The 21,344-nt window shown below is 50.7% G+C and overlaps 1 protein-coding gene across 4 annotated transcripts in view; it reads left to right on the top strand.

The window, feature by feature from the left end:
- The window catches only part of mef2b (myocyte enhancer factor 2b), a 96,035-nt gene that overhangs the window by 58,294 nt on the left and 16,397 nt on the right, over positions 1–21,344 (top strand). For all 4 annotated transcript variants that reach the window (XM_052038243.1, XM_052038239.1, XM_052038240.1 and 1 more), the window contains 2 exons: positions 1,201–1,341; positions 7,852–8,026. In XM_052038243.1, coding sequence (XP_051894203.1) covers positions 1,201–1,341; positions 7,852–8,026 — 316 coding nt within the window. The remainder of the gene's footprint in view (positions 1–1,200; positions 1,342–7,851; positions 8,027–21,344) is intronic.

Below are 21,344 nucleotides of genomic sequence, written 5' to 3'. Positions count from 1 at the left end.
TCTTCCCAGAGGCTGAGGGCACTCGGTCACTGAGTGTCCTTAAGGCTGAGGCACAGAGGCCGGGTGATTTGGGGATTCAGCAGGAAGCTGGGAGTGAGAGATTGAGATTGAGGGGCTGAATGGTCTACTCCCCACGTGTTAGGATGCTTGTCTTCCATTCACCATGCCCATTGACCCCACCAACCCTTCCCCTTCCCTTCCCTCCATTCACCACCACTGCCACTAGTCTCATGTCTTCCCAGTGGCTTGAAGCAAATGTTTGGATTGTTGGAAGGGATGGACCTGTTTTGGTTGGAGACTGACTGAAAGCAGGAACAGAGACACGTTTCAGGGGAGCCTAGATGCCCATGTAGCTGTTGAGGTGGCAAATGGTCCTCTGCATGGTAATCTTTCCCTGATGCAGTCAACCACGTCAGAGGGAAAGTGACAGAAGGACAAGATGATTGGTGCTGGGGGTGGGAGGGGGCAGGTGTGAAGCATGGAAGAGATGGGCCAAATGGCCTCTTTCTATGTGTCCTGTTGTTGAAAGATTCTATAATTTTAAGTGGTGGGGAGGAGGTGAGTGGAAGGGGATTTCTTCTGTACTTTTTTGAAGTGTTTGGTGCGCGTGGGTGTCGGTGACGAGGCACATTCCCACTTGTTCTGGGCTGCCGGCTGGTAGCCATTCAATGCAACTTGCTAGAGAGCCCAAGTCAAGCACACCAGGAAGGGACTGGTCACATCGACCCCAGAGCAGAAAGAACATCAGGTTTCCTTCAATGAACCAGTGCATAGAAGGTGCTTTTACCCCTAAAGCTGCCCACCACCAGGACCCACCCCACCCCCAGTGGGCACCTTCAGTGATGACGTCATGGGCACAATCTCCGCACAGACTGGCCATGCTTAATTGGGCACAGGTTGTGTTCTTGCCAGTGATCCCCTAGCTTGGAGAACTTTCCTGCATTGTTGTGCGTGGAATTGTCTCACTGCTCTGACTGACTGGAGCTTTATAAAGTTCCAGCATCTTTGCCTCCTGCCATTCTGTGCGTCTGTTACTGAAGGCTGGTGCGTCATGAGCTTTGTTAACTACTCGGTCTGGCATCTTCCAGGGCTTGTGGTTACAGACACCAGCTCCCTTTGCTCTTCCGTGTCATGCCAGGGGACGAGAGTTTACTCCAAGGAAGTGTGGCACTGAAACTTTGAAACTCTGATTCTCCTTAGACACTAAGGAAGAAGGGTTTGAATGGCTGTGAGAGCCCAGACCCGGAGATCGATGACTCGATGGAGCCAAGCTTGGATGTAAACGACAAATATAGAAAGTACGAAATGGTGAATCACATGACCAACAGGCAGAGGGTTTGTGTAAGTAGATCGCAGTTGTTTATTTTTCTTTGAGTCGTTCATTTTCTCTTCCTCCTGAAATCTTCCCACATCAACCCAAATCAAACCTCCTGTCATCCCCAAGGCGTGGATTTCTGACTGTCTGCCAATGCTGTGGAACCAGAACTGTCTGCACATTGACTTTGCCCCCAGCAGGACCTACAGGTACCTGCTCCTGGCAGGTAGTGCTTTCTTCAATCACAAGGTACAAGCTGCATCCAAGGGGCAGTTGCACCGTCTCACTTTCTGAAGTTTTGTTGTGGCAGTACATCTCTGACTGAGGTTAGGACAATCCTCCAATCCTGGGCCACGAGACATCTGCCCCACCATTGGCATCTGCCTAGTCCCAAACTCGGGAACTCCCTTCCTAAATCTTCGCACCTCTCCTCACTCTCCAGTTCCTTTAAAACCTTCCTCTTTGATCTTTGGTCACCTGCCCTGATCTCCTCCATCTTATTGGGGACAGATTTACTGTGAAGGGCCTGAGGATGATCTTGCTACATTAGAGGTGCTCTTGAAATTGATGCTTTGCTGATGTTGTAACTGAGTATTGTAAGTTCCACAAATTCTACACCAGAGAATTTCAGATAATCCTGCAAGTTCTCCCAGGGCCTGGACTTGTCCAAAAGCAGGTACTGACCAGTTACACCACAAACGTACTGTGGCTGGAGCAGCAGGTCAGACAGAGGCTGGAGATCCTGTGGTGAGGGACCCACTTCTCAACTCCACAAAGGCCTTCCACATTTACAAAGTACAGGCAGGAGGTAAAGGAATTCTCTCCAGTTACCTGGACAAATGCAACCTCCAACATCTCTCAGGAAGATCAATGTTATCCCAATGGTAGCCCATTTGAATTGCGTCCATTCATCACCCTAAACAGCCCCTCCCTCCACCACCAGCACACGATGACTGCAGTGTGCTCCATCTACAAGGTGCACTGCGGTTACTCGCCCAGGCTACTCTGACAACCACCCCCCCCCTCCCCAAACTTGTGACCTCTACACCAAGGACAAGGGCAGCAAGCAAACACCACCACCTGCATGTTCCCCCTCCATGACTTGGGAATGTATTGCTGGTCCCTCATTGCCACTGGTTACAGGTCCTGGAGTCCCCAACAGCACTGTGGGAGTACCTTCACCAGAGGGATGCAGTCCTTCTCAAGGGTAGTTGGGGACAGGAGATGCGTACTGCTGTCCCAGTGATGTCCCTAGCCTGGGAAAGAATTGAAGGGAAGTGTAGCATGGATTTTTCCAGGGATGAGGGAGTTTATTTCTGTGGATAGACTGGAGACGGGGCTGTTCTCCCTGGAACAGAGGAGGTTGTCTGGGATCTGATGGAGAGTGTGGCGGGAGAGAAACTATTCCCATTGGTGGGAAGGTTAGGGTTAAGTGTTGTGAGGAAAAACAGTGTTTGACAGCTTCCGGGTGGGGACAGGATCCACACTGAGGGTGGGTCAGGATCACCCTGGGGGTGGGGGTGGGACAGGATCACACTGAGGTGGGGGGTGGAGACACAAGAGACTCTGCAGATGCTGGAATCTGGAGCAACACACACAAAGTGCTGGAGGATCTCAGCGGGTCAGGCAGCATCTATGGAGGGAAATAAACAGTCGATGTTTCGGGCGGAGACCCTTCATCAGGACTCATCAGGGTGCGAGTAGGACAGGAATTCGCTGGGGGCGGGGTGCAGCGGGAGGCAGATTTAATGACACCCGTCAGTAAGGAACTGGGTAGGTATTTGAGGAAAGAGCTGATGGGGCTTTTGGGAGAGGGTGGTGACTGATTACTCTGACGTCAAGCTGTCATAGACACAATGGGCCAAATGGCCTCCTCCTGTTCTGTAACCAGACTGTGATTCTGGGAAGAACCAAAGTTGTAAACTAACAGAAAGTGTGTGAACAGGTCAGTGGGAGAGTCCAGCACAGAGAACCCGGCAGTAATGGGCTCGGCTGGGGAGAGGGTGGTCAGTGGTCTTCCCACCGCCTTCCCAGTGATGGCCGTGGCGGTCGGGAGGGGCAGGGGGGCTCGGGTTGGGGAGGGGGGAGGAATGATCTCGGGTGGGGAGGGGAGGGGGACCTCGGATGATGAGGGGAGGGAAGGGACCTCGGGTGGGGAGGGGAGTTGTGGGGGGACCTCGGGTGGGGGAGGGGAGGGAGTTGGGGGGGGACCTCGGATGATGAGGGGAGGGGACCTCGGGTGGAGAGGGGAGTTGGGGGGGACCTCGGGTGGGGAGGGGAGGGGAGGGGAGGGGGCAGCCTGGGGTTTCGCTGTCTTATTCTGGACCCTTGCTCACTAGCAGCATCAAGTGGCAGGAACGGTGAACTGCAACGGGCTGGAATGCTGAAGTATTTTCTGTCGGGTTTTAGGGAAGGTATATTTTATCACTGCCCCCACCCCCATCGCATTCAGCAAACCCACGCTGCACCTCACTGCATCTCTCTGCACTGCAGTAGGACTTACTGGAGGTATTTGACGAGGGGGTGGATAAGTTTTTGGAGGATCGGGGAACTGAGGCAGATAGAAGGGACACACGGAGCTGAGGCTTGGGACAGATCCGCTGTGGTCCAGGTTTATGTGGGGCAGGCTTGAGGGTCAACTGGCCGTTCCTATTTACTTGTGTTCCTGCATCTTGTCCTGGCCCCTGTTTACTCTTCCACACATTTTACTAAAAACAAGTGCAGGCATTGTGTCATTGCTGCTTTGAGGGATCTTGCTGTGTACAAGTTAGCCGCTCTTCCCCACATTACAACATTAATCACACTTCAGGAAGTTATCCCCTGGGTCTGAACTGCTCTGGCGTGTCCCGAGCTGCGGTGAAACCGCGTTACTGCATTCTGGTGTAAAGTGGGGGCAGGTCCCAGTCTACGCTCTGAGGGTGTGGGGGGTGGTGGAGGGTGCAGAGGGAGGGGTGTGAGGGTGACAGAGGATGTGAGGGTGCGGAGGGAAGGGTGTGAGGGTGATGGGAAGGGGTCCGAGGGGTGACAGAGGGTGTGAGGGTGCAGAGGGTGGGGTGCGAGGGTGACAGACAGTGTGAGGGTGACGGGAAGGGGTCCGAGGGGTGACAGAGGGTGTGAGGGTGCAGAGGGTGGGGTGCGAGGGTGACAGACAGTGTGAGGGTGACGGGAAGGGGTCTGTGGGGTGACAGGGGAGGGGTCACCACACTGCTTTGAGCTGAGGGGAAATTTGGGAAAAATGCAGCCATGGTTCTGTTGCCCTCTGTCTGGTGAATCCATCGGGAATATTGCTGCCGCTGACAAGGACCTGGGCTGCGGTGTTCCATGTAAACGTCTGCTGTCGGTGGTCCCATGTGGAGGCACCGGTGGGTGGGAGTTCCTGTTGGGGAGGCTGCTCACCCTGACACCTACCCCTCTGTACGGGGATGGAGGGGAGTCAGCGGCCCCCCTTGGGTTAAGTTTACACACTGCTTGCTGCCCCCTTCTTTTCTCTGGCTTCAGTACTGCCTGAGGTTTGGATCCAAAATCTTCACTGAACCATCAAATTCCCTGGCAGGTTCACCAGTACTGAGCAGTGTAAGAGACCAGACCATATAAGGACACAGAAACAGTCCCCTACAGCCTGCCCTTTAACCTGAAAATATTCAGAAGCTTAAAATGCTGGAAATGTCCCTGCACTTCTGTGTCAAATGCATGGCTCCTTGTGAAGAGAATCCCACAGACGGGGCAGTCTCAGACTAACCCCAACCATAAAGCATCAGAAACCAAAACAGCCCACAGATACTGGAAACCTGAAATAAAGCAGCAAATGATGGAACTACTCAGCAGGTCAGGCAGCTTCTGTGGAGAGAGAAGCAGTGTTAATGCTGGTGGTTGGCGGCTCTTCATCAGAAAGGTTCTGAATGTCTCCAGCATTTTCTAGTTTGACCTTGGTCTTGCATCATCTGCGCAGCGTGTGGCGGAGACCAGTGAAGGATCCACTCCGTGCAGGGAGGGTTTGGAGAGCAGCCCAGAGCTCGCACATGCTGCCCGCATACCAACACTTCGCCGCTGGAACCCTTGTGTCCACCCCCCACCATGGCCTCTCCCTCCCCCTCACTCTCACCTGCACCAGCCCCACAACTCCTGGACTCTGCTCTCCTCCAATGCTTAGTCGCTCCTCCACTGTCTGCTGTGTGTCACCTGCCTGGGCACTGAGCTCTGGGTCTCCCTTGCTGACCCCCTCCCTCAGTCCACTTCTCCTCAGGGACGCTCCCTGCAACCTGCCAAAGCTTTGACCATGTGTTGTTATCTCATTCTGTGGACTGGAGCCAAATGTTGAATTGATAACCTTGCTGGAATGTTCTGGGTCCTTTCCCTGTTCCTCTTTAGTCTGTATCCCATGGTGACCCGCCCTCCTGCATTGACTGCCCACAACCCTGAAGAGGGTGGTTACCATTATCTGCAACAACAACACTGTAGAGGTCTGGATCCTGGGTCTAGACACTGACCACTAACAACTCTTGCACAAGAACAAAAAAGCTGGAAGCAAGAGGTAGTGACTCAGCACTTGTGCCTGCTCACCATCCAGGAAGGTCAGGGCTGATCACTTTTCCCAGCCTTGGTATTGGTTTATTGTTGTCACATGTACTGAGAAACAGTGAAAAGCTTTTGATTCAGAATCAGGTTTATTATCACTGACACATGACATGAAATTTGTTGTTTTGTGGCAGCAGTACAGTGCAAGGCATAAAAATCTATACATTCCAAAAATAAGTATTTAGTGCAAAAGAAAGGAATAACGAGGTAGTGTTCATGGTTCATGGACCGTTCAGAAATCTGATGGCGGAGGGGAAGAAGCTGTTCCTGAATCCTTGTGGGTCTTCAGGCTCCTGTACCTCCTCCCTGATGGTAGTAATGAGAAGAGGGCATGTCTCAGGTGGTGAGGGTCCTTAGTGATGGATGCTGCCTTCTTGAGACACCACCTCTTGAAGATGTCCTCGATGGTGGTGAGGGTTGTGCCCGTGATGGAGCTGGCTGAGTCTACAACCCTCTGTAGCCTCTTTCAACCCTGTGCATTGGAGCCTCCGTACCAGGCTGTGATGCAACCAGTCAGAATGCTCTCCACCGTACATCTGTCAAAATTTGCAAGAGCCTCTGGTAGCATACCAAATCTCCTCAAACTCCTCACAAAACACAGCTGCTGGAGTGCCTTCTTCATGATTGCATCAATGCTTGTGTGCCATCCAGACAGATCATTCCATTACTAAAGTACATCATTGTGGTGAAAAGAAAACAGAATGATCTTTTTCTGGTTTCTACCCTCTTCCTTTCCAGTCCTGATGAAGGGTCTCAACCCAAAATGTTGACTGTTTATTTCCCGCCATAGATGCTGCCTGACCTGCTGTGTTCCTCCAGCACTTTTTGTATTTGCTGTTACAGGATGCAAAATGTCGTGTTACAGTTACAGAGAAAGTGCAGTGCAGGTAGACAATAAGGTGCAAGGGTCACAGCAAGGTAGATTGGGAGATCAAGAGTTCATCCTTTAGTGTATGAGAGGTCTGTTCAAGAGTCCAATAACAGTGGGGTAGAAGCTGTCCATGAGCCCAGTGGTACGTGCTTTCAAGCTCTTGTATCTTTTGCCCAAGGGAGATTTTGCGAGAGGGAAGAGAGGGAATGACTGGGGAGGGAGGGGTCTTTGATTATGTCGGCTGCTTTCCCGAGGCAGCGGTAAGTGCAGACGGAGTCAGTGGAGGGGAGACTGGTTGTGTGACGGACTGGGCTGTGTTCACAACTCTCCGCAGTATCTTGCGGTCTCAGGCAGAGCAGTTGCCGTGCCAAGCTGTGATGCATCCAGATAGGATGCTTTCTATGGTGCATCTGTAAAAACTAGATGTGTCACTGGTCATTGGGGACATGCCAAATTTCCTTAGCCTTCTGAGGAAGTGGAGGCATTGGTGTGCCTTTGACTCAGCCCCAACCAACTCTTGGTCTTTTCTATTGGTTATTTTGTGTTGATTATTCCATTTTGTCTCCTGGCCTCCCTCCAACCTACGCCCTTTGTGAACTCGAACGACCCGAGGTCCGCAGCCCACAATGCTCCATCCACCTCGCCCTTTGCTCTGGACTTGCTGACCTCCTCCTGACCCCAACCTGCCACCACCCTCGTTTTGTAAATCTCATCCTTGTTTTCAACCTTTCTCAGACCCACCAACACCCACCATCTCTGCCTCCGTCCGTTTCTGACCGAGCCTTCAGCTGCCTGAGCCCTAAGTTCTCAAGTTCCTTTCCTCGACTTCATTCAGTTTCCTTTTCATGTGCTGCTTAGAGCCCCCTCCTTTCACCAGCCCCTTTCTCGGTCATCCTGATACCTCCTTTTGTGGTTTGGTTACACTCCTGTGATGTTGTGCAGTTTGTTTCACTGCTCTGAAGTTCGATATAAATGCAACTCCTTGTTTTGTTAACCACGATGTATTGCCGCGAAGAGTTTATGTTGTGGTGAGCGGCTTACCTTGAGCTTTGCCCTTTACCTCCCCTTTATTCCTGTCTCTCTTTCTCAGCCAGGTGCCCTGTCTAACCACGAAGTGTCCATACTCTCTGCGGCACAGAGCGCCACTGGTTTGGCCTACAGTAACCCAGCTGGGTCCATCCTAAACCGAGGGCCACTGCCAGTCGTATCTCGAAACATTCATTCATCAGGGTTGACGTCACAGGTGTCCACAATCTCCCATTCAGGTACGCTGCTGAAACTATCACCCTCGTCCCATCATTTGTTGACCTGCCTTCTCTCTCTCACCATCAGAACCCGATATCGAATCTCATAGGATCATGCGCGTTAGTCTGTGTTTGTGAGTTTAGTGAACCAGGTGCATGGGAGGGGTCATGGTGGCCGTTTCTGTACCTCCTGCATGGAACTGGTGACAGAAAAACCCCACTGAGTCTCTCAATACTGAAGGAGGCCATTCTGCCCATCAAGCCTGTGCCAGCTCTTTGAGTGCCCACCCAGTCTCACTGCCTGCTCTTTCCCCCACCCCGTTCAGTATCTCTTTATCAAGAATTTCTACAATTCCCTTTGGATCGTTTCTGTTGAATCTGTGTCCACTGTTGTTCAGACGGCAAACTCACTGCGTCCCTTTTTTTAAAAAAAATCATTTTCCCTCTGCTGATCATCTGCCAACCATGTAGCTCTCAGCACTCCAGATCCCCACAGAGTCTAGGCAGGTACTCAAGGACAGTGCTGAGGGAGTGCTGCACTGTTAGAGGCACCACCTTTCAGATGCACACTAAACTAACCATGTCTGCGCTCTCGGGGTGGGGGAGGGTGGGGGTGTGAAAGGGCCTTTGTTACTAATCCCACAGAAGAGTAGGAGGTTACCCCTGGAATGCTCGGCTCAGTTTTGATCCCTCGAGCTACATCTGTAAAGTAGACCATGTTGTTGATTGTTGTAGCACTCCTTGCATTAATGGAGTGGTAAACCATGAAGCCTTTGGGATGATCAGAAAGGAATGTGTAAGCTACTATATAAAATGAAGCTTTTGTTCTTTCAGCTGGTCCACTTTGGCTCTCCCATTCTCTAAACTGGTTTATTTATTACACTTTCTGTTTCCAACCAGCAGTTCCCTTTTATGAGAATGAGGTAGTGGGCTTTTTGTCAGTTTGGTCTGTTGGTCTTGTTCACAAATTGTCGGGTAGTTGGTGGCGGGGAGTCCGGTTGTTGCACAGATACTACGGAGAGAGGCAGCAGGACAAGGGTGGGTGACGAACGGTTGGGTGGGATGGATTTCTGGATGTTCCAGAAGGAGTGTTTTTTCTACATTTGGGGAAGAATTGACAAGTTCTGCAGTCTATTGAGAAATTGTGAGCATGTTAATTACTGGTAATGCCAGAGTCCGTGCATTTGTGACGATGTGTTCCCAGCACCAGAGGTCTTGTGTTTCTGTTTCCTGATTCTTGTGTCTATTCTGATCCCATCTGGGCCCTGACCACATCTCTGGCATCATTCCGCCATCTCAAGTTTGAATGAAACTTGCATGAAGCCCATGCAATTGAAACAGGATGACTAGAGGCATCAAACAGCACAGGGCCTTTCAGAGTCCTGGCTTTGACTCCCCCTGCCGTGAGCTGCCTCTCTGGTGGATCAAGCTGCTGGACCCTCTGGAACTCATGATGCCCTGTCTAGAAAAATCTCTGTTGCTTGTATTTCCCCACACCCATGTTCTCCCCTCTGGGCTTCCCCTCCACATCTCCCACCCTCCATTCCCCCCCTTCTCCCCCCGTCTTTCCCCAGCCTGCATAGAAGATTGATGAGCTCACAGGCAACAGAGAGAGGGCATGAGTGCAACTTTTACTGATCAGTGAGAGGTTACGAGTGGTGTGCCTCAGGAATCGGTGCTGGGGCCTCCGCTTTATACAAGTCATGTAAAGGACTTGGATGAAGGCGCGGTTGGCACATTTCCTGATGACACAAAAATGGGTCAGAGAGTGATCTGCGGAGAGGAGATGAGGATCAGTGAGTGGGCAAAGATCTGGCAACAGAAGTATAACGTGGGGAAATGTGAAATTGTCTGTTCTAGCAGAAAGGGAGCAGATTATCTAAATGGTGTGAGACTGCAGAGCTCTGAGGCACAGAGGCGAGTGTGCAGGTACTGCAAGTTGTGAGGAAAACTGACAGAATGTTTTCATGAATCTTTTCAGGTCGGAAGGGTCTGCTTCAGCGAGGGGGGGCACTGGTGACACGACAGCTGCAGTGCTGTGTACGGCATTGGCCTGACGAGGGTGTTGGAGGCAGTTCAGGGAGGGTAACTGAACTGACACCTGCAATGGGCAGCTTGTCTGATGAGCAAATGTTGGACAAGATAGGCTTGTATTTAGAGCCGAGAACAGCACGGAACAGGCCCTTCGGCCCACCATGTCTGTGCTGACCACAATGCCAATTTTAAACTAAACCATCTGCCTGCACACAGTCCGTATCCCTCCATTCCTGCCTGTTCACGTGTCTGCCTAAATGCCTCTTCAACGTTCTTGTTGTACCTGCTTCCACCACTGCCCCTGGCAGCCCGTTCCAGGCACCCACCACTCTGTGTAAAAAAAACTTATTCTCTACATCCACTTTGAACTTTCCCCCTTTCAATTCAAAGCTTTTGTAGAAGAGTAAGGGAGAATCTGCTCTGAAGCTGCAGATTCTCACTGGGTTCTGGGTTTACTGATCCTTATCCAAATGACAATGACAATAAAATAATTAAGCATTAGTAGTCAATGTAGAGCACTGTTAGTGTGTGCCGTGAGCACATGAACTGTGATGCACACTTCAAGCATATCCCTTACACCAGGTGAGCACACACACTTACCACAAACCCCTACCACAAGCCGTGCACATTCACACATACAAACTGTACACACGTGTAGGCACAATAAGTACTTGTATAGACAGACACAGACAGACAGACACATACACACACTCACACACACACACACACACACACACAGACACAGACACAGACACACACACACACACACACACACACACACACTTGGCTGTGTGATTTACTAGGCAATGGTCAAATAAGGGATCCATTTGGACTTGTTGTCATCTTAATCCAGCAGGTATGAGGTTAATTTGAGGTATTTCACCTCATGCCTTCAGATTTCAGCTGCCTCAGTTAATGTATGCCGGGAATTTCACGGCCCAGACTGCTGCCCTTCACCAACAAGCTCTCAATATCCGTCTGTGGTTAGAATCCTGGACTGGACAGTCCAAGCAGGCCTCCCGTTCACCCTTTGCTCTTCAGCCTTGGGGTTGGGAGGAACCAAAATAAACCTTGGCTCGTGATCAAAATCATTCCAGCCTGACCAATAATCAGTGCCCTTTGGCCATCAGTCAGTGACCCCAGGCAGTGAGTAGTCAGTGAGCCCAGCAATCAATTGCCCTGGTCAATAATCATTGCAGTTACACCTGTTGATTACTGTTGGCCGTTGGCTATCTCCAACCTAGCACGCACCCAGGTTCTTGGCTAGTGTCATTTTCTCGGGACGTTTGTGGCTACAGCAGTACAAGTCTACAGAAAACTGCTGAAAAAACCTTTGGCAGCCACTGGGGCTTTCACTGGGCTTAACCGGCCGTCAGTGGAGTTAATCACGGGGATAGTTTTAAACACTGAGAAACATTCAAACCAATAAAAGTAACATGAAAAAAAACAAACATGTTTTAAAAAACTAAAATGGGGGAAAAAATACTGAAATTGCTTTTAAAATAACTGGAAAAAACCCCAGTGAATGGGCGACTTGTTCCCTGCCCACCATTCCCATTCACGGAAGTGAAGAGAGGTGCTGTTCCTGTGCTGGGCTAACCTGAGGCATGTAGCTCCAGGATTCCCTGCTGTCAGTGCTGGGGAGTTGTTCCAACTCCTCCATCCCTTGCTCAACATGAGAATTCCAACAGAGGCCAGGGTCAAAGGACTACCAGCAAAATGCTGTCAGTAAACGTTTGTGTGATGCACACTCGCATTCCTAAAATGTGCTTCAGAAATGGAAGCATTTCTCTGCCAGTGTTTGTCTGGTGAGATGTGTGATGGGCTGCTGTGTTGTGAGTGGAGGGTGTGCATTGGCTGGTGTGAGAATCCCCCTGCTCTCTACACTGGGATCTTTCCTGTCCATCTGAGAAGGTTGAGGGGGCCTTGGATTAAAGGCAAGTAATTCCACAGTACAGTCTCGGCACTGCATGGGAACAGCTCAGGTCTCTGTGTGGAACTTGAACCCACGACCTGTGACTCAGAGGTGAGATAGCTGGCCCACTGAGCCACAGCTGGACGGAGGCCCGATCTCTCAAGTGTGGGGGGAAGGATGTGGCAGGAGACGGGATGGAGAATGAAAGACTCACTGAGGGGAGATGAGGGGGAGAAAGGGTGTGAATGGGTTAAAATCTACCGCTGACTCATCCTAACCAGTGTACAGTGCTTTGTACCATTTCCTGCTCTAGTCACTGCAGGAATAAATGAACTCATTAACTCTGAGAGTGTGACACACTTTCCAGCCCTTGGATTTCAAATGAGAATGTTTAACCCCTTGATTCCGAGAGCACTGAGGGGGCTGCAGGAACTTGAGACCCTGTCGCTCTACAGTGGTGCCGATGTGGGAGGGGGAAACAGTGCCTGGTGTGGGTTGTCTCAGTCCAGGCGACAGGGGAGATTCTTACAGATGATGCTTACACACTTCCTGCGGCAGCCTGCAGACTGACACCAGCTCGGCTGACTCACCCTGCACCCAGTGAGAATCTTGCAGGAGGGAATGAGCTGTCACAGTTTGCTGCACTGATGTACATCACCCTGAGAGCTGACCCCCGCACTATTCATTCTGAACACTTCAGCTGGCTGTCAGGTGTGGCCTGATAGCTCGCACTCTCTCTTCTCTGCCTCTCCCTGTCACACACACTTCCTCTCTCGCACACTTCCTCTCTCACACACACTCTCTCGCACACTCTCTCACACACTTCATCTCTCTCGCACACTCACACCCTCTCGCATACTCTCTCTCTCTCTCTCTCTCTCTCTCTCCCTCTCCCTCTCTCTCTCATGCTCTCTCTTGTGCACTCTCTCCACTAAGCCAGAGGGCTGTGAGTTCCAGTCCCACGCTGGGCACTGAGCAGAGAGAACCAGGCCATGCAATGAGGAAGTTTGCTTTCCCCAGTGGATGTAAAAGATCTCACAGCAACATTTCAAAGAGCAGCATAGTTATTCCCAGAGCCCGAGTCGATGTTTAACCTTCAATCGACGTCATTTGAACTGGTCATTAACACAATGCTGTTTGTGGGATCTTCCTGTGCACACATTAGCTCCTGCGTTTCCTACTTGATAACAGTGACTGCACATCAAAAGAACTGTCATGGTTGTGAAGTACTTGGGGCAGTCTGAAAGGCTTTCTCTTTACCAGGAATACGGAGATAGGTGGAGGCCATTCAACCTGCAAACCTTTGTGCCACTCTGCTAGATCTTGGGTCTCTGCACCTCAATTCCATGGACACGCTTCATTTGGGAATGCCCAGTGCACCGAGGATTTCCCAGTGCACTTGATTAATATGGTTAATATGATCAGCTTAAGTCTTGAAGGTTTTAATTGACACCCAGGATGCACGGCCTTCACTGGTAGTTAGTCCCAGAGGTCCATTGTCCTCTGGAGGTTGCATTCACTGGGCAGTGTGACTGGTCCTTTGTTTGGGCCTTCACACACTCAACCTCCCCTCCTCCTCTTCCAGAATAAATGGTGTCTTTCCATCTGTCCCCGAGAATCCCTCTGCATATTGAGCATCTTGATTAGATCATTGTTCCAAACTCAAGAAAAGACAAGCCAAATATTTGTACTTACATGCTACACACTCAAATTTCTTCTCAAAGTGTTTTACAGAGAAAATTACTTTTCAGATGCAGTGATGTAACACTCTATTTTCTTATGTTTTGATTATCTCATTGCAACATGTTCAGTGTATTCAAATGTCAAGAGAAACAACACTCATGATTCAAGTTACATATGTGCGCAGCTCTGCATAAGAAATCCATTTTTATTTTGTGCACTCATCCACTAGAGGGTAATGATAACACAATATAACACAAAGCTGTTCCAGGATCCTTGTGCCTTCTGAACGCAGGGGGCATCAGAGTGAAGGGTGGCATTTCTTGCTTGTCCCTAACTGTCTTTCAGAGGGCAGTTACTGGACAACGGCAGGAGTGAGGATATATACTCAAAACTCTGCATGGATGGTAAGGCTTCCTCCTCGAAGGACATTAGTGAACTGTTTTATTTTATTTTGTTGGACAACTCGCAGTGGCCTCACACCCATGTTTGCTGGCCTTTATTCTCAGAATTGTTATACTGAAATCAACTCGGGTTCCCTGGATTGTTAATCCAGCTCCTGAATTTTGAATGCCGTGATGTGGCACTGCATTGGCTGACCTGGCAGGGAAAACATGCAGAGTTTTTGCCACTAAAAGTCACGGCAACCTGGGACGGGTTTTGGTTTCTGTTGGTTGAGGAGTAATGTTACGTCACTTTCATGAAAAACCGAAAGGGGTGTTATACCCCTGCTGAACAGGGGCCAGGCTGGACTTCAGCAACAGGTACAGCACTTACACCAAACACCATCTAATCACTCGGGAAAGTGATTCTTCTGTGGAAGGCAGATGCTGCTCCACAGAGAGAGGTTGGAAAGCAGGGTGAACACCTCTGGAACTGGCAGAGCCGGGGCGCGCACAGTTTATAGAAGGCAGGGTGCGGCCTTCCCATCTTTTGTGGGCAGGGCCAGTCCTGACCCCAGCCACTGTGAGGCTTATGGCGAGGGTGGTGGGGTGAGGGGTAACTCGCGGTGGTGGAGCACGAATTCCGTTCTTGTTAGCTCAAATATATTTTCACACTTCTCTTCTCTCAAGTTCTCCTGTCAGAGTCGTCCAAAGCCATGGGGTGGGAGGGGGCCGTGGGGGTGGGAGGGGGCTGTGCTTCTGCGCAGTCAGGCCAGGGGTCCAGGGGACACGGCCCTCTGGTGGATGTCCACCAGAAGACAGAAATGCTGAGGGTTCTGTGGGATCCGCACAGTGATGGAGCCTGGATTTTGCAGCCAGACTTGGTGCAGAGAAATGAGAGACAGCTGCGAGGGTTGAAGCTAAGTGGCAGTTAATTTGGATGTTTAAATAGTTTCAGTGTATTTGGATGTTTTAAGCACTCCAGTGGCTAGAGGCAAAGTAAACGGGTTGTGGTTGTTGGAGGTGAATCATCCCAGCCAGGACAATCCCTGCAGTAGTTTCCCAGGGCAGTGTCCTGGGCCCAACCATCTTCAGCTGCTTCATCAGTGTCTCCCGTCGTAAGGTCAGCAGTGGGGATATTCGCGGATGACTGCACAGCGTCCAATTTCACTCACAGCTCCTCAGCAAGTGAAGCAGCCCATGCCTGCACAGAGCATGATGAGACAATGTTCAGCCTCAGGTTGTTAAGTGGCGAGTAACATTTGCACCACTTGTTTCAGGGGTTCCGTCACGTTCCAGGCACAAGTCAGGAGTGTGACAGAACCCACTCCAATGCCTGGGTGAAGTGCATCTCCAGTAACTCCCAAGAATCTCAGCACCATCCAGGACAAAGCAGTACCACTCGATTGGGACCCCGTCTACTCCCCTAAGCACTCCCTCCCTCTACCACCAGTACCCAGTGGCTGCAGTGTGCATGATCTATAATGCACTGCAGTTACTTGCCCAGACTACTCCAACAGCACATCCCAATCCCTGACCTCTACCACCGGAGAACGATAAGGCAGGAGGTACAGGGGAACACCACCACCTCACGGTTCCCTCCCAAGTCACACACCGCCCTGACATGAAAGTATATCACTGGTCTTTTCTTGTCACGGGTCTAAACTCCTGGAACCCCCTGCCCAGCGCACTGTGGGAGCACATCCACTGGGTCTGCAGCGCGTGGTTCATCGCCACCTTCTCAAAAACAAGCAAGGATGGGCAGCAAATGCTGGCCTCCCCTGCATCACCCAGATCCTGAGGGTGAATATAGAAATAAAATGGGCTGTACTGCACTGTATCCTGGGAAACACCACAGCTGAGCTGCTGAAACTGAAGTAACTCTCAGAGACTACCGCATGCCTGCTGTGAAGCATGGGGTGTGAGACTGACAGACAGGTTTGGGTGGGGTGGGGTGTGGCAGGAACACACCCCACACTCTCTGTGAAGGCCATTGATGGGGCCCAGTCCCACTGAGATCCCCCAGTGTTACACTGGGGAGTCACCTCTTGGATCCTGCATGTTAAACCCACCAAACCGAGGCACCATTGATTGGAGAGGGCAATCGGAGAGCAAAGGGTTGTAGAGGGGATCAGGGGCTTTGTAAAATACATTTTCCACTATTTTACTTTAATTATTCCTGTGTTTTTAGTGAATTTTATTTTAAAAGTTAATACATTTTATTTCATTAGCTACTTCAATTTCAGTTATATTGTAAGTGGCTCTGAACATCAGAGCAGGTTGGGGGTGTGGAGTTGGTAAGAACTGAAAACACTGAAGATACTCAGTGGGTCAGGCAGCATCTGTGGATGGAGAAGCAGAGGGAATGTTTCAGGTCAATGACCTTCCATCAGACGTGGATGGAGTTTGGACTTGGATCAGTCTTGGTCTGATAGATTGTGGGATAGGCCGGGAAGGGCAGAATAGCTCCTGTGCTTTGGTGCTGATTACTGAGCCCCTGCAGACTGTAGTGCTGAGGTTTGCTGAGGACCTGGACAACAGCCTGAAGATTCCCAAACTCAAGGTCTGGCAAACTCGAAGCAGGTGACAATTGCAGTAAATATTCTGTTCAACAGACACCACATTCATTTTCCAGCTTCCTCCCTCGGGACAGGGTCAGTGCACCCTATCTCTCCTTAGTATCTCGCTTCACCAACCATTCTGAAAGGACAGCCTCAGCTGGACATTCAACTACTGAAGGCATCACAGTGGACTGCAGTTCCTGATGCAGGTGTGCTGCTCCCATTAGGATGGTGATCATGTGCAGTTATTGAAATACCCGGCCAAATTCTCCTGCCGGGCCAAGCACTTAAGAAAACAATTAAAATTGAAGTAATTAAATAAAATGTATTAACTTTTAAAATAGAATTAACTAGAAACACAGAAATAAGAACATTTAAAAGACACTTGGACAGGTTCGTGGACAGGAAAGGTTTAGAGGAATACGGACCAAACACAGGCAAATGGGGCTAGCTTTGGTAGACATCTTGGTCAGTACGGATGAGATGGGCCGTAGGGCCTGTTTCCCTGCTGTATTACTCTATATAGTATTTCTACTTGACGGGTTGATTGTTAATGAGGCTGGTTGGGGTGGAGGGGCCCCGGAAAAGAGTGAGATGACGAGGGGATTGCCAGGGAAGAGGCAGTCATGTGACATCTATGGAGGGAAGTAAACAGTCGACGTTTCGGGTTGAGACACTTCATGAAGGACGATTCCTGATGAAGGGTCCCGATCAGAAACATCGACTGTTTATTCCCCTCCATAGATGCTGCCTGACCTTCTGAGTTCCTCCAGCACTGTGTGTGTGTTGCTCCAGATTCCAGCCTCTGCAGAATTGTTTGTGTCGGGCAGTCATGTGATGTCAGGCTCGGGGTTTGGAAACCTGCAGCTGGTGGGTATGGGAAGACCTGTTGTGGCACCCTGTGTGGCACCCTTGGCCCTTCTCTGCTGAATTGGCTTGTTGTCAGAGAGACCACCTTCTGCACGAGATCAGGGCCAGGGCTCACACGGAGAGGAAAGTGGGAACACTCATCTCCCGTGTTTCCCGAATTTCAGCAACAGGACCGTAGGTCTGTGTGACCGGGTTCCTCAACTTCAGTTGTGCTTCACTCTGTTGACGTGAAGCTGGGCCAGGTGCCGGTGTGAGACTGGAGCCAACCTTTAGCCCCACCTGCCTCCTGACTCGGAGTGCTGGGTTCACCAGGATTCCTGGGATTCTCCCACACATTACAGGGGCTGAAACATTCCAACTGCCTGTGGAGGAAGTGAACTGACCCCAGGACCAGGCAGCTGAAGAAAGAACAGGGAAATGTTCGGGACTTTCTCAGGAACAAGGACACATTGAGTGTTGGCCCAACAGTCCACATCCCTTCACTTCCAGTCACTCACCTGCCACAATTCCCACGATGCTGTTCTGCCCATCGACAGCTTGCATTTCTATAGCACCTTTAACATAATGAGACTCCGGGGTGCTTCACAGCGGAGTCATCAAGCAGAGGCCGGCAGGGAATAATTAGAGCAGGTGACGTAAAGGTTGGTAATGGAAGGGGAGAAATGGAGAACCTGAGAGGTGGGGACCTGTGCAGAGGAAGGTGTGGCCCACCAGCATGGAACCATGGTAGAGGGGGGTGTGGGGTGGTGGGCCAGCTGTCAGAGTCATCTTTTGGGTGGGGGTTGGAAGATTCACTGGGTTGATTCCTGGGATAAGGATTTAACATTGAAGAGAAGTCGTGCAGGGGGCCCTGTACTCACTGGTGTTTGGAAGAAGGAGAGGAGATTTTGTTGAAGTTTATAAGAGAAAGATTAACAGGGAGGGTGGTCCCTGGGGGGGGAGGGCGGTCCCTGGGTGGTCCCGGGCGGAGGAACCCAGGGCGATCCCGGGGGGGAAGGCAGTCCCGGGGGGAGGGCAGTCCTGGGCGGAGAGTCCCGGGGGAGAGCGGTCCCGGGCGGAGGGTGGTCCCAGGCAGAGGATGATGAGAGGAGGTCTCTAGAACTGGGTTCATCGGTGCACAATTGTGACTCTCCGAACATCACAGGGGCAGTGAGTAACACACACTGTGGTCAGGCAGAGGACAGAACCCAGGGCAGGGCAGGGCTTTTGTCTTCCTCCCCACCCCCATCTCCCTGTAAACCTTCTCTTCCCCCAGCCTCCCTGCCCTGAGTGTGTCTTCTGCTGAGGGTTCTGAATCGGGTGGGTGCTGGATCTGTCGGGGCTGCACTGGCAGCAGGGTCCGCTGACACTGGGGTGGGCAACAATTGTATGTACAGTCACACACAGAGCGTTGGAGAGGGAGAGAGCTGAGGCTGGTGTGTGAAGGGTATGGAGATGCCCTGCATGTCTGTTGTCAGAGTGAGTGTTTACAGTATCAGTGGGCACTGCCTCAGAAACGAAACTTGACATCATGTTCACATTAGTGTCTGGGTGCTGCAGCCGGATTTCCTGCTGATCATTACTCAGCATTCAGCAGCTCCATAGGTTCAAGTAACAAAGGGCTGGGGAGACAGAGCAGTCTGCTGCCTGACCCAGCCATCTCACCAGCGCACCGTACAGGTTCACACACCCTGGGCTCTCCCTCTGCACGATAATACCTGCAGTGTTTTAACCCATGAACCCCACCCAGGAGCCTCACCAGATGTCCTGTCACTGAACCTCTCGAGGTATCAGAAATGTCACCAGAAGAAGTTTGATTTAAGCAGCACCTTAAAGCTGAACCCAGTGATGTTTATCCCAGATTCCACAGACAGCGGTGTACACTGATCCCTCCAGGATTCCCCAGGGGCTGGAACCAACCGAGCAATCCCTGCAGTTGGGGAGGCTCCGCTGTCAGCACCTTGCACAGGAGGACGTTGAAACAGCTGGGGCTGTGTCCCTGAACTGCAAGCCATGGTGTCAGTGGCAGAGTCGAGTGCCACGGGGCCACCATTACTGAGAACTCTTCCCCATCAGGAGTGAGCCATCTCACCCACCCCCCCCCCCCCAGCTTCATCTCTTACCCCATGTCCCTGCCTTTCTCCATACCTCTCCCTTCCCCTAGTATCCAGACACCTATCGATCTCAGTGACTGACCATCCACAGCCTCTGGCTGAAGAAATCCCTCGTCATCTCAGTCCTGCGTGGCCTACCCCATATCCTGGGACTGAGACCCCTCATCCGAGCAAAAATAAACTGCTGGAGGAACTCAGCCTGTCGGGCAGCATCTATGGAGGCAGAGGGATGGTCAATGTTTCAGGTTGAGACCCTGCATCAGGACTCCCCGAGTCCGATACCGCTCAGTCAGGGGGACATCCTACTCACATGCAGCCTGTCGAGCTCTGTTTCAGTGAGATCTCCCCTCAGTCTTGTAAACTCGGGAGGACACTGTCTCAGTCTGCTCAATGTAGACCTGTCATCCCTGGAACCGATCCATTCAATCTTCACTGCACTCCCACTGTAGCCAGTACATTGTTTCTTAGGTAAGGAGACCAGAAGTGTGCACAGTACTCCAGGTGTGGTCTCACCAAGGCCGTGTGTAATTACAGTGAGACATCTTTAATCCTGTACTCAAGTCCTCCAGTAGTAAAGCCTCCTAATTAATTGCATGTTGGCTTTCAGTGACTTGTACACGGGACGCCCAGGTCTCTTTGAATATCACCATTTCCTGATCTCACCATTTAAACATTACTCTGCTTTTCTGTTTTGTACGCCAATTTCAATAAACTTCACATTCTTCCATATTATATATCCATCTGCCATGATCTCACCCACTCACTCCGCTTGTCCATACCCCCGAACACTATGCTTCCTTCTCGGAATCCACAATCCCACCTAGTTTTGTATCATCAGCAAACATGGAAATGTGACATTTGATCCCCTCGTGAAGTTATTAATACAGATTGTGAGCAGCTGGGGCCCAAGTGCTGATCCCCGTGGCATTTCATTAGACACAGCCTGCCAACCTGAAGTACCTGTTTATTCCCAGTCCATGAACCAGTTCCCAACCCACATCAATATATTATCCCCAACTCCACATGCTTGGACCTTGTTGACCAACCTTGTGTGGGGGACCTCACTGAAAGCTGCCCGAAAATCCAAATTCACCACATCTTCTATCTGTTCTTCCAGTCACATCCTCAAAGAACTCCAGCAGATCAGTCAAACATGATCCCCTTTAGAGATCCGTGCTGACTCTGCTCAATCCTACATTCTTTTCATGGAGTCCATTGCAGACTCCAGCACCTTCCACTCCACTAACGTTAGGCTAACAGATCAGAAGTTCTCTGCTTTTTCTTTCCCTCCTTCCTTGAACAGTGGGGTCACATTCACTCCCCTCCAATTCGCAGGAATGATTCTAGAAACTGTGGAATTTTGGAGGATGACAGCCAGAGCATCCACAAACTCCGTGGCACCTCCTTCAAAACTCTGGGATGCGGGTGATCAGGTCCTTGGGATTTAGTGGCTTTCAGTATCACCAACTCTCCAGTGCTTTTCGTTACTAACTCGTTGTTCACTCGAGTCCTCCTCACTGGAGCCTCTTCCTCTGGTTTATCCACAGGAGTTTGTGTCCTCCATGAAGGCAGATATAAAGGACTTGTTTAATTCTTCTGCCATCTCCTTATTCCTGAGGACAACTTCTCCCCTCTAGGTCTGTAAGGATCCACCTTTGCCCTCACTGGTCTTTTCCTTTCTATGTACCCATGGAAGCCCTTACTGTCCATTTTTATGTTCCTTACCAGCCTTCCCTCATACTCTATACTGCCTTTATCAATGTCTTGGTCTTAGTGCTTCTTGTACAAAAGATCACATTCTCA

The sequence above is a fragment of the Pristis pectinata genome, chromosome 24 (genome assembly GCF_009764475.1).
Source record: "Pristis pectinata isolate sPriPec2 chromosome 24, sPriPec2.1.pri, whole genome shotgun sequence".
In the NCBI taxonomy this organism is placed as follows: Eukaryota; Metazoa; Chordata; class Chondrichthyes; order Rhinopristiformes; family Pristidae; genus Pristis; species Pristis pectinata.
This window is presented reverse-complemented; position numbering and strand designations above follow the sequence as displayed.